The sequence below is a fragment of the Marmota monax genome, unplaced genomic scaffold (assembly GCF_021218885.2).
Source record: "Marmota monax isolate L192 unplaced genomic scaffold, Marmota_monax_Labrador192_F-V1.1 WCK01_AAM20220418_F8-fsc00425, whole genome shotgun sequence".
NCBI lineage: Eukaryota > Metazoa > Chordata > Mammalia > Rodentia > Sciuridae > Marmota > Marmota monax.
The window spans coordinates 535585-549097 of record NW_026695206.1 but is presented as its reverse complement, the minus strand read 5'-3'; the positions used below and the strand labels follow the sequence as shown (position 1 = coordinate 549097).

Below are 13513 nucleotides of genomic sequence, written 5' to 3'. Positions count from 1 at the left end.
TCTTCAAAGAATTGAACGCAGGAGGTTCTAAGTGACTTGCCTGGGTCTGTGCAGCCAGGGTGGGAGGGGAACCTGGGAATCTGACTCTGCTGTGCACTCTCTCAACCTTAAGAGTTGAAAGAATTTTGAAGGAGTAAATTTAGATTTTAAAAGTATTTCATGTTTCTAAAGTTGGTATTACATAGTTTGGAAACTGCCGAAGAACTGCCAAACTCTCATTTTAAAAACATAGATTAAAATTATTTATATCGTGTTCCATGACCTTGTCAGATTCCAAATTCCCTTCCTCAGTTCATGGCAAGACATGGCACTGCTGTCCTTGCAGATAAGGTGAGCTCAGGCAGCATCCCTCTGTGGCTCTTGTTCCTCTGACTCCTCTTGCTCCATTTCAGCTAGTGGATAAAAGGTTGAAAATATGGTGGAGGTAACAGAACTCTTGAAGTTAATAATAGCAAAATTTCAGAGTCAGAGCCAAGCAGGTTGGTGTAGGTCTGATTTTTGATTAGGTGGGACTTACATGCCTCTCCTCCCAGAAACCACAGAGTCCCTCCTGAAAGGAAAGTGAGGAGGTCATTTATTGTCTACTCTTCTCTTTTTCTAGAAACATTGTAAAATATACTCTAGCAGAAGACAACTACAAAATATTGCAGTTTCTCCAAGAGAAGCAAGCCTACTAATACCTTTGTCTATATCTTTTTTTTGAGGGTGTGTATATGTGTGTATATATACACACACACACACACACACACACACACTACATATATACACACAGACACATATATATTTTTTTCCAAAATATGATGTTTGATAAATCTTTCAAAACCAATTGTCAAACCTTTAACTTTCTCCAGCTTGTATTATTGGACATTTAGACCCAGAATAGCTAAAGCAATCCTTAGCAGGAAGAGTGAAGCAGATGGCATCGCAATACCAGACCTTAAACTATTCTACAGAGCAATAGTAACAAAAACAGCATGGTATTGGCACCAAAACAGACTGGTAGACCAATAGTACAGAATAGAGGACACAGAGACTAATCCAAAAATTACAATTATCTTATATTAGACAAAAATGCCAAAAATACACATTGGAGAAAGGATAGCCTCTTCAACAAATGGTGCTGGGAAAACTGGAAATCCATATGCAACAAAATGAAATTAAATCCCTATCTCTCACTATGCACAAAACTCAAAATGGATCAAGACTTAGGAATAAAATCAGAGACCCTGCATCTAATAGAAGAAAAGTAGGCCTTAATCTCCATCATGTGGGATTAGGCCCCAACTTCCTTAATAAGACTCCTTTGGCATAAGAATTAAAATCAAGAATCAATAAATGGATGGACTCAAACTAAAAAGTTTCTTCTCAGCAAAAGAAACAATCTGTGAGGTGAATAGAGAGCCTACATCTTGGGAGCAAATCTTTACCCCTCACACATCAGTTAGAGCACTAATCTCTAGGGTATATAAAGAACTCAAAAAGTTAAACACCAAAAAAACAAACAAACAAACAAAAAAACAGGTCAATAAATGGACCAAGTACCTGAACAGACACTTCCTGGAAGATGATATATAATCAATCTACAAATATATGAAAAAATGTTCATCATTGCTAGCAATTAGAGAAATGCAAATCAAAACCACTCTAAGATTTCATCTCACTCCTGTCAGAATGGCAGCCATTATGAATATAAACAATAGTAAGTGTTGGCGAGGATGTGGGGAAAAGGTACATTCATATACTGCTGGTGGGACTGCAAATTGATGCAGTCAATCTGGAAAGCAGGGTGGAGATTTCTTGGAAAATTGGGAATGGAACCACCATTTGACCCAGCTATCCTTCTCCTTGTTCTATACCCAAAGGACTTAAAAACAGCATATTATAGGGACACAGCCACATCAGTGTTTACAGCAGCACAATTCATAATAGCTAAACAGTGGAACCAATATAGATGCCCTTCAATAGATAAATGGATAAAAAATGTGGCATATATACACAATAGAATATTACTCAGCAATAAAAGAGAATAAAATTATGGCATTTGCAGGTAAATGGACGGAGTTAGAGAAAATAATGCTAAGTGAAGTTAGCCAATCCCCAAAAACCAAATGCTGAATGTTTTCTCTCATATAAGGAGGCTAATTCATAGCGAGTTAGGGAGAGGGAACATGGGAGGAATAGACAAACTCTAGATAGGGTAGAGGGGTGAGAGGGGAAGGGCGGGTGCATTGGGGTTAGGAATGATGGTTGAATGTGATGGACATTATTATCCAAAGTACATGTATGAAGGCACAAATTGGTGTGAATATACTTTGTATACATCCAGAGATATGAAAATATGTGTAATGTGAATTGTAATGCATTCCGCTGTCATATATAAATTAACAAAGTTAGTTAAATAAACAAAAACAAAATATGATGTTTGATAAATCGTTTGAAACCAATTGTCAAACCTTTAATTTTCTCGTTGGACATGTAGACTGTTGCAAAGTTTTGATATTACAAACAACTAAGAGTAGAAATAATTAGCCAGAGAGGATGTGCAAATGAAAATAAAATAGAGCAAAATGAAAGGATACTTACAAATATGGAAAACTCAAGCTGGGTACGGTGGTGCACACCTACAATCCCAGTGACTCGGGAAGCTGAGAGAGGAGGATAGTGAGTTCAAAGCCATCCTCAGCGACTGAGTGAGACCCTGTCTCCAAATGAAAAGGACTGGGGATGTGGCAGTGGTTAATTGCCCTGAGTTCAATCCCCAGTGCCACCAAAAGAAATGAAAAGAAAAAGAATTCAAAAGTATGGGCAGTCATGCAAAGATGAATAACAATCATAAAATCACTCATTGTATGGCATATTCAAATTATAATTCTGTAAAAACCAGTAACTGAGGAATGTTGCTTTTGAGCAGAGCAGAGCAGAATGGCAAAGAGCTTTGTGTTTTCATGAAATCAGCTGTGTCCTGAGGCAGAACCTTACGTGGGATGTTGCCCCCCACCCCGTGGAGTCCCAGGGGGGCAGCTGGTCCTGAGGCCCAAACAGCAGTGATTCTGCTGTGCAGGGGCCTGTTCAGGGGAGTAAGCCAGGAATGGAAGTGATGGGTGGGTTACCCAGGAATGAGTGTCAGGATCAGAGTGTGAACTGTTAGGTTCCTGGTTTTCATGTCTGTGAACACTTCAAAGAAATTGGCACAGGCTCATCAAAATTGGTCGGAGATCATCTACAGCTTATATATTATTATGTTAATTAAAAATATTATAATAAATATGATATAGTTATTCTTCTTGGTATTAAAATTTTATGTTTAAGTATTTGCAGGTGTTCCATATCTGGGATGATGGGGCAAATGGATTAAAGTGGCTATTGGATATGGAGCACAATGTTGTAGCCAGGCTAATGACAAGAGGGAGCTGATTTGAGTCACAGAGCACATAAGCCCTCTTTGGATCCTTTCTGATTGGGCCTGGGATGAGCCCACACATGGCAAAAATAGTTCCATGGGACTCCAGAAATTAGGGAGTGCTGGGGTCTGAGAGTCAGAGGGTTAGAAGGAGGAGGATATAATGGAAAGTTGTAGGAACTGTGGGCACAGTAAAAGTGAGTGCAGTGTAGGTGTGTTAGTTAGCTTTGAACTACTGTGGCAAAATACTTGCAATTCTGTCATAAGGAGGAAAGGTTTGTATTTGCTTATGCTTTCAGTGTGTCAGTCTGTGTTTGTCTGGCTTTGTTGCTTTTGTGTCTATGGTGGGAGTACAGGTTGGAGCAACTCGGCTGACTCCATGGTGGCCTGAAGAAAAGAGATTGAAAAGGTCTGGGGTTCCAGTGTTGCCTTCAAGGGCAGACCCACAATGACCTCACTTCCTCCCATAGGCCCCAGTCCCTCAAGGGCTGCCTAAGAATACCTTGCTTTTTCCTACCAGGCCCCTTGGCCCCGGTGGACAGTGGTAGGGCCTTCCAGTGGAAGGACACCCCTGTTAATGCACAGGTGGAAGCCACTGGGTTGTGGCTATGTCTCTTCCTGTGGTGACCCAGCGGGCAGGGGGCTGGTCTCAGAGCGGTGGTGCCACTCACTCCCATTGTTGGCTTGGCTGGGGTATTAAAATGGTGCTTCATTACAGAGCACCCTGATCAACGTGCTGTCTTCAGACTACAGTTTAATATTGTAAGGTCCTTGGGCTGGGGTTGTGGCTCGGTGGTAGAGTGCTTGCCTAGCAAGTGCGAGGCCCTGGGTTCATCCTCAGCACCACATAACAATAAATAAATAAAGATATTGTGCCCAACTAAAATATAAATATTTTTTAAAAATATTGTAATTTCCTTGCTTTGCATCTGGGCGGCCACTGTTTTCCTGCCCAAAGGTGTATTGCCACGCCCTCAAACCTTGGCTGCTGTATTCTTTCTCACCAAAGGGCAGACCAACCCCAAACTTAATCACCCACTGTAGGACCCACCCAGCTCTAATTCCTGAGCCTAACCCCATAAAAGCCCCAGAACCCAAGCCTGTGTTGCCTCTCTCCACTATGGAGAGATGGCCTTTATTTGTCACCTCTGACAAATAAACTCTCTTGTGTGTATCTCTGTCTGGTCTCCATCTTTCACTTCTTGCTTTCCTGTTTCCTGGTTCCTTGCTTTCCTTTCAAATATAGTCTTATCATGTTTCAAAATTAAAATCTTCATATTTTGAAAGCCATCACAAGATTAACGACCACTGTGCTCTCTAGAAAGAGGTTTCAGTCAACTTCTTGGATATTGATCAGATAAGCACTAAGATTTATAACTCAGCTGAGGTCTTTACTGGGTGAGTTCTTAGATGCTTTGAGGAACCCCCTCAGCCAGTGTTCTCCAACCCCTGGGGAGTCCACTTCTGATTTAATTTAAAGAGATCTTTTGCCGAAAGTCTATGCTTTTTGCTTATTTTTGTTGCATCATGAGTAACAATTATATAGAAGTTAATTTAATGTTGTTAATTAGAAATAACTTGTGTGTTTCTGGATGCACAGAATTCAGAAACTTCCAAGATGTTCCTGATATTACACGAACACTCTTTAATTAACTGTATCTAATGGGTAGATTTCTTTCAGTGTTTTGAACCTTTGAATGAAGCCTCCTTTCCATAATTTTGGATGCATATAGTCATCATTTCTGTCTCTTCCATGGAATTTTAATTTTTTTCTGTTGAAATTACAAAGTAATCTCTCCTTGTTAAAGAGATATTTAAAAAAAAATCCAAACTAGGTCAACATCAGAGGTAGACAAGCTCCTCTGCCTTCCGTGGAGTGATGGTGTATGAGCAGCTGGAGGCCCCAGGTTTGGTCTGCTCAGGATCCAGCTGCACCTGCGCCTGTTCATTCCTTACACATACTCTTCCTGTGCTCTTCCTTTGCTCCCTTCCCCTCTCCCTCCTGCTTCTGCTCTGTGTCCTGCTGTTCCTCCTCCTTCATACATTGAAGTCAGGCAGGTGTTTTCCTGTGCCTCATTGAGTTTCCTGAGCGGAGCTTATTTTCTTGATCTTCCCTTTCTTTGCCCACCATGAAGGCTCAAAAAATTCAGGCTGTGCTCTGCTTCTGTTGTCCTCAGCAGCCAAACTGGGAACATTTGCTCAGCTCTGTAAAGAGGCATCCTGGCACTTCCTCCTGGCATAGCCAGCTAAGTAGCCCTGTTCTCGCTTCCCTGGTGATGGGCCCTGGCCTGGAGTGACATTTTGTACCAGTCGATTCCAATTGTGATGTTTCTCTGGGTTTCATTAGAAAGGTTCTGCAGTGTTGCTCTTCTGTGTCTGTTACTGGCTGGGGTTTCCTCTGTATTAGTTATCAATGGTGTCAACTGTCTGATTGCTATCTTCTGGAATTTTCTAAAGTATTCTTTTGTATGTTGATGGTGGAATTGTTTACTCTTTTTTATTTCAGTGAGGTTTGGGAAGGTTGATGTGGTGGGGTGCACATGGCAGCTCAGTTGTCCCCTCAAACCCCCTAAAGATCTATTTTTCCTGCTATTTTTGGTCCTGCATTTTGAATATTCTTTCAAGAAAATAATTTGTTTACCATTCCTCTGGTTTGGATAGGAACTTCAAAATTTTTTTTCCTGTTCCAGTTTTGTATTTAATGTTAATCATAATGAAATCATTGGTAAGATTTCTGCTATTTGTCTGGGTTTGTAAATGGCACTATTCTGTCAAATTGCTTTTATGGACCTCCGCAGAAGACCAGTTAATGTTGCAAAATTTTCTTTAAAAATATGTATCATTTTCCTTATTTCACTTTAGACATAAATTCACTATATTTACATAATATATATTTGTATATTATTTGCCAGATGAATGAACATTGTCACTTTCCATTTTCAGTGTCTAGATCAGCTGAGGATATAAAAAATGAAATGGTATCTTTTGGTGGGCACATGGAACTCAGTATATCTTAAAACAGTTTCTTAATTGTCATCTTCATTTTTAAAAAACTTTGTTTCAGGAAGGAGAGAACATCTTCTATTTGGCAGTGGAAGATATAGAGACAGACACAGAGCTTCTAATTGGCTACTTAGACAGTGACCTGGAGGCGGAGGAGGAAGAGCAGCAGATTGTGACCGTGATCAGAGAAACAGCAGCAGAAGATTCTAAAGGCCAGTCATCAGCTGGCAGGAAAGGTATCACATCTCTGGTGATCTGAGAGAACAGAAGTTGTAGAAGAAGGGTTTGAGCTGTTTGAGCTGTAGTCTTATTATAATAGGGTGTTGATGAAAAGTTTTTGTCAAAAGCTCTCTCAGAAGGCATCGTCTGTGTGCTCATCTTTTATGTAGGAAAAGGGGTTGGGGGAGGTGACAGGTGTGCCTGTGGGATGGCCAAGGTCCAGGGCTGCCAGGGAGTCCCTATGTCTCACCCTGTCTCTTGTGAGCTGGGGTGACATGCAGTGGGATCTTCGCACCCTTGCCCTGGTGCTGCCTCTCACCTGCCTCAGAGCTGGCTCTTGGAAAGTTTTCTTCTCTTCTACACCTTGGGGGAAGGTGAATGCAGAGGTGAGGTGTGCTTTGCTCACTGGGCTTTGCTCTAGTTTGGGATACTTTGGGAATCTGGAACTTTTGGAGGTCTCTTTCTGCTGTGATGTAGAAGCCAGCAGGACTAGTGTTTGTCCTAGCTTGACGCCAGGTAGGCTTCCTGAGCTGCTTTCCTGGAGGTTCCTGTTTGTGCCTGTGTTGCTGGCCAGAGGCATGAGCGCTGCCCCCAGTGCCAGTGTGTGCTTCTGTGGTTTATGTGACTATTCAGGAGGTAGGTAATGGCAAGCTCGGTCTATGATGTTTTTCAAATATGCCTTAAGCTGTTTGGATTTGGAGTGACAGCAATTTTTTTTGATTACAATAAAATTCCAGTTTATTTTTGGACAACATAGTTTCACACATACATCAAACAGGCAAAAACCAAAACAAAACAAAACAAAACAAAAAAACCCAGTAACTTCATAGACAAAAAAAGAAAAAAGAAACATTTTTATCTTTGGCCTTTTAAACCATGATTTCCAAACCAACTACTTACAGTAGAGCTGAAGTAAATTCACAAAAAAAGTTACTCGAATGCTCAGATTTAAGATTTTTTGTTGTTGTTTTCGCTTTTTTTTACGAGTTTTTTTTCCTCCTTTGAGATCATAAATGAACATGGTCCCACCACAAGTCAGAAAGAAGTAGGACAGAAAATGCTCCGAAGGCTATTTTGGTCATCTGAGATCATGAAAAATGGCTGATCCCTAACAATATGCACAAAAATAGAAAATGTAGATTAAAAATACAAATTTTTCTTTTTAAAATTACTTTTAAGAAAATAAGCAGAGCCTTGGAAGGTTTGGTTCTTTTTTTCCTGCCTTGTTGCAAATTTATATTGTGGTTTTGGTTGGGTGGTGAAGAGCAGGTGTCATCTGTGGGTGGCACTGCCTACAGTGGACAGGTACTGGGCCTCTCTACTCAAAGGTGACCACATTTACATTTGGAGACAGGAAGTGGAGGGTGAATATGTCATGGTGGTCTCTTATTTTTCATTTAATTTTCCGTTTTTGCTGTCTGGTCATCCTCATCCGGATATCTTCTGCTTCTTGGTATCAGTATCATTATCAGCTCCCCATGTGCCTGTAGCTGCCTCAGCCTCCTGATCTTCATCTCCATCCTCTTCCTCATCATCACCTTCCTCCTCTTCCTCATCTTCATCTACGTCATTGTTAGCCTCCTGCTCCCCATTTTCCTCATTAGCATTCCCATTAGCTGGGGCGTGTCTTTCATTTTCTGCCTCCTTCACAACTTTCTTCTTCTCCTTTAAGTCCTTGGTGGTGATCTTGGAGCTAATGTCCACGCTATGTCTGACATGGTGGGGCCTGATGGTGATCTGATGCAGTGGGTTAAAAAGGAAACTGAGTTCAGGGACTTTGGCAGTGAAGCCGCCAGAGTGTGCATTGGTTGTGGTGAGCAGGGAGCTGGACCCAAGAACAGTGCAAAGATGGCTTTTCAGAGCAGCCACTGGGGCTGTATTGTTTTATTTTTTTTTCTCCTTTGCCCTAGGGCTTATTATTGTATATGTTATTTTAAGTTAAAAATAACTTATCCTACTTCTGTTTTAATGCCCTGACTTTTGCTGTTATCAAAATATTAGTTGTGATCTTTGTAATAAGAATTAGCAGATACTTAAAAAGATTTTTTTAAGGGGCTGAGGTTATAGCTCAACAGTAGAGCACTTGCCTTCAACATGTGAGGCACTGGGTTTGATCCTCAGCACCATATAAAAATAAATAAAGTAAATATATTAATAAAAGATTTTTTAAATGTGTGAACCAGGTATTACTTTTTGTTGCTATTTTCATTTTGTAATTCTTAGTGACTCACTTATAAAAGCAAAAAAAAAAAAAAAAAAAGCAAAATCTCAGCAAGAGAAACAAGAAGCCCTGACATGTGACAGTGGAGAGTTGGGTTAAATGAATTTGCTACCTCAGGGTTAAAAACATACCTGGCCTGAGAAGATGCTGGAAAAGCCTCTACCATTTCCTGTGAAGTATGACAGTAGCATAGCTGTTCTTCTGCTGTGTATGAGATACACATGCACGAAGACCCTTGGCCCTGGAGCCCCAGGGGAGCCGTGGTCTCTTCTGGATGGGATCATTGGTCGTTTTTATTTTCCTTACGTTTTCTGAGTCTGGTATTCGAAAGGTGGAGTTACATGGCACACTGGGGGACTTGGGCAGAGCCCTGCAGGTCCTTCTGCTCCTATGCCACCTGAGTGTCACCCCCGTGTGCTTCAGCACAGTCTGCCTCCACTGCACTTGTCCTTGTGAAGCCAAAAGTGAGCCACGGGTGGCCTAGTTCAGGGAGGATTTTGTAGTTGAAGGCTCTGATCTGGACAGTTAGCATCAAAGGGTAAATTAAAAATTCAATTTGAATTTGAATTAATTTGGTGAAACACAAGTAAATTATTTTAGAAAGAATGTATTTCTCTCCAGTAATACTTCCTGTTATGTTTACACTTAATGTTCATGGACTTAAAAGAGTTCATGTTATACATAGTTAATTTGATTTCAAAGCGGGTGCACAAGCCTGCAGCTCTTGCTCTGAACTTTGGCCTCATTAATGCACTCCTTGTCAAGGCGCAGATCCCCTTGGCTGCACAGAGGACTTCGCCTGCCCACAGTGTGAGTCCAGCTTCCCCAGTGCGGAGATTCTTGCTGAGCACCTCCAGATGCTGCACCAGAGGCCCACCGAGGAGAAGGAATTCAAGTGCAAGATCTGTGGGAAGAAATTCCCAGTCCAGCAGGCCTTGCAAAGACAGTGCGTACACCACAGAGCATCTGCTGTGTCTGACCTGACTCGTGGAGGGGTGGGGTCCCACAGTGGCAGGCACCAACATCTTTTCTGAGTGTAGCATGTTATTTTTTACATGTTTGGATTGTGAAGTTGAAGTAAGCATTGCTGGTGTAGATTGTATTTGTCCACTTAATGACTTGGCCTTGTTAATTGAGCTGCATGGTTCACTAGCTGACATCCAGATATGCATGATGGAGCCAGGGCTTGAGGTGGCACAGCAAGTCTCAGTCAGCTCCACTCATGTCCCCTCTGGAACCAGCTGAGAGTTCAAGGAGTGCAGATTTCAGAGTGTGAGGAATACACCGAGGTTTTGAAAAGCACTGTTTGTTCAAGAGCAGTCTTGGAGGATAATCTAGAGACAAATAGATCCAGAATGTGAGAATGTGATAAAGTTAAATGATCCCCTGCTCTGAGCTACTTACTGTGAACTCTTTATTATTTTAGCAATGTATGTTAATAGCATGAAAGTGATCCTTGTCTTTCACGGGATCATGAAACCTATAAACTCATATTTAAGTAAGCATTGGTAAAAAATCGTTAACATAGGTTAAACATTCCTTTTTTTGGTTTTGTTAAAGTAAGATTCTAAAATATGCCATTTCGTATTGAGACCATTTCTGTGCATTAGATGCATCCATTTTTGCTAATAAAATTTGAGAATAAAATGTTTGACTTAAACTTAGTAAATGTTTAAGAAACCAAAATGTTTATGATACCAGGAGGTTAAGCATTTAGAGATTCTGTTGCAGTTTCTTAAGGAACAGTCAAGCCAGGACCTGGGTACATCCTGGTAACACTGCAGTCCAGTCAGCCTTATAGGACAGTGTTCCCTGGTCCCCCAGAGGTACCTGTGCTGAGCTGGAGCCTGCTGAAACAAGGTGCTAGTGCAGATTGAAAAAGAGGACAGAGGAGCCAGGAATCGCTACCGTGGCTTTCCTCATGGTGGGCCTCTTACCCTTGAGGTCATAGTCCCTCTCTCTTCCTCTAGTGCTCTTGAGCGCACAGTGGGCAGCAGCCTGGAAGGCCTCACCCAGTTCCCAGTGCTCTGTCTGCCCTTCTTCAGCTCAGCACTGAGGTTTCATCTGAGTTACCAGCTGGCTGTTACACAATTTGGGTCATTTTGCATGTGCAATCCCTTGCTTCTCAGGGACTCAGTATTACGCTAGTTAAATTGAAGAATTTAAGCCTTCTTTCTCCCCTGCTTAGATAATGCATGAAATGACCCCAAAACTCTCATGAGATGTGTGGCAAAGGCCTGGGATGATGGCTACTTGTCATGCTGTGCACTCATGGTTGCTTGTCCCCTTGCTGGTTGTCTTGTAGCTCTGAGCAGCACCAGGAGATGTGCCGTGGGGATGCCAGGTTCGTGTGCAGGGCTAACAGCTGTGGGAAGAGACTGAAGAGCAAAGACGCCCTGAAAAGACACCAGGAAAATGTCCATGCTGGTGAGCAGCTGGGGAAGCCGCACTCCGCTCCGCCTCACTTTGGGAGACTCTTCCCGCCTTGCACAGATGCACAGTTTTTCTTTCACTGAAAGCTCCTCCTTTCAAGTTGATCTCAGTGGCATTTGTTATTTTCCTGTCACTAAGCTCAGGTCTGCTTGTGCCTGGTAATTAGACCCACAAAGCATTAATATTTCTTGATGATCAATCTCATATTTCCACATAGGAAATTGCCTTCTCATAAATTGTTGACAAGTATAGATACAGTTTCAAACTTCAAGTGATGGATGCCCTTTCACCTTAATATTTTTAATATTTAATACAATTTTAATGCTTATATTTTCTTCTATATTGAAGAATATTTCTAACTATATTTTGACATGGGAATTGAATACGTTTAGGTGAATAAAGCAATGCTATTTGAATTCCTTCTAATGGCTAGCTAATCAACAAAACAAGTATAAAATTCGTCACTTGGATCTTACTGCTTAGCGCTTGGTCGGTGGTCATTGGTTTGCAGACTCAGCCTGTCGTAGGTAATGATCCGCGGGCTGCTATCCCCCTTGCCATGCCTGGGCTGTCAGGAAGTGGGCACGGTATAGCTGGTTCCTCTCGTCTCCTCTCACATTCGGGGGAAGGTAATCAGTGCCCAGTGTCTGGACCTCATTCTTGTGTCTGTTGTCTCTGAGTCCAGCTTGAGTAAGGCAGGCAGAGGTCGTGAGTGAGCATGGCTACTTCCTGCTGACGGCAGCTCTGCTGGGGTGTGGGCTGCACACTGTGCTGGCAGGCAGTCTGGGAGGTGCACCACAGCTGGCGCCCGTCGCTAGGACTTCCAGGTGTTGTCTGCTGTGTGTCCTTTAGAAGAACGTGTGGCTGAAGTATGGCAATGACATTTTTCTGAATTCAGGTCTACTGGGACCTTCTCCATGATCACAAAAGGCAAGCATAACTTTTTCATAGAATTGCCTTCATAGTTTTTTAAAATGCTGTTCTGATTAAAATGCTGTTCTTAATTTTCTGCATCTAGGTCTGCAATGTGGTGTAACAAAACTTTGATGTCAATTTTTAAAAAATATATTCACTTTATTTATTTTTATGTGATGCTGAGGATCAAACCCAGTGCCTCATATGTGCAAGGGTAGCTAGTGCTCTACCACTGAGCCCCTGATGTCAGTTAAAAAAAAAAAAAAAAAAAAAAAAAAAATATATATATATATATATATATATATATATATAGTTGATGAACATAATATCTTTATTTTATTTTTATGTGGTGATGGGGATCAAACCCAGTGCCTCATTCATGCCAGGCGAAAGCTGTACCACTGAGCCACAGCCCCAGCCCTAAAGTCAGTTTTAAAGTCCACTTGAGAAGCCAGATGAGCATAGAAACCCTGTAAATCTGTGTTCCAAGTCCTGGGCCTGTGCCCTTTCTGCTGTGTTGTGAGCATAGTTGTTTTTTGTTGTTGTTGTTGGTAGTGGTGGTACCTGGAATTGAATCCAGAGGTGCTTAACCACTGGGCCACACCCCCAGCCCTTTATTGTATTTTATTTAGAGACTGGGCCTTGCTGAGTTGCTCAGAGCCTCGCTAAGTTGCTGAAGCTGGCTTTGAATTCACTATCCTCCTGCCTCAGCTACTCACGTTGCCGGGATTACAGGCATGTATCACTGTGCCCAGCTGTGGGCATAGTTTTTTGAGGTTTCTTGTAACTGGCCTTGGATATTATAATATTGCAGTTTCTGGAAATTCATGGTGATTTTGTCAAAAATAATTCATAAAAGGAAATAGTTTTGTTATTCTTTCCATTTTGCAGATTGTGTGAAATGTGAAATCTTAGTGTTTAGGAAGAATATTCAGTGCTTTTGCTGGGTCTGGCACATGAGTTCAGTGTCTCATGCATGGCCTCTCTCTTGCCTTCTCTCTTCTCTGAGAGCCATGAAGACGTTTGGGACAGAGCATTCCCTGCTAGTGGCCAGTGAAGTACTGTTCCCATGGTTGTGGATCCTTCAGAACAAAGGGACGAAGGGATTCCAGGGTGCACAGAGTCTGTAGCTCCTGCTGCGGTGGGTGTGGGCCACACTTCTCCACAGAGGCTGTGCATGAGGTGGGCAGGTCCTTGGGCTAGCTCTTGAAGGTACTTAACCTGCAGGGAGGGTGCTGTGGTCCTAGAACCTGGGTGACCAAGTGTTTGGGGCAGTTGAGGATTCCTTTCATGGTCGCCTACTGTGGAATGTGTTTCTGAAC

General features: G+C 42.0%; 1 protein-coding gene across 1 annotated transcript in view; it reads left to right on the top strand.

Annotated features, from left to right (window-relative positions):
• Prdm5 (PR/SET domain 5) overlaps nucleotides 1-13513 on the top strand; it is a 132159-nt gene that overhangs the window by 38504 nt on the left and 80142 nt on the right. The window contains exons 4-6 of the mRNA XM_046430303.2: nucleotides 6465-6639; nucleotides 9609-9789; nucleotides 11149-11270. Of these exons, the coding sequence (XP_046286259.1) occupies nucleotides 6465-6639; nucleotides 9609-9789; nucleotides 11149-11270 (478 nt within the window). The remainder of the gene's footprint in view (nucleotides 1-6464; nucleotides 6640-9608; nucleotides 9790-11148; nucleotides 11271-13513) is intronic.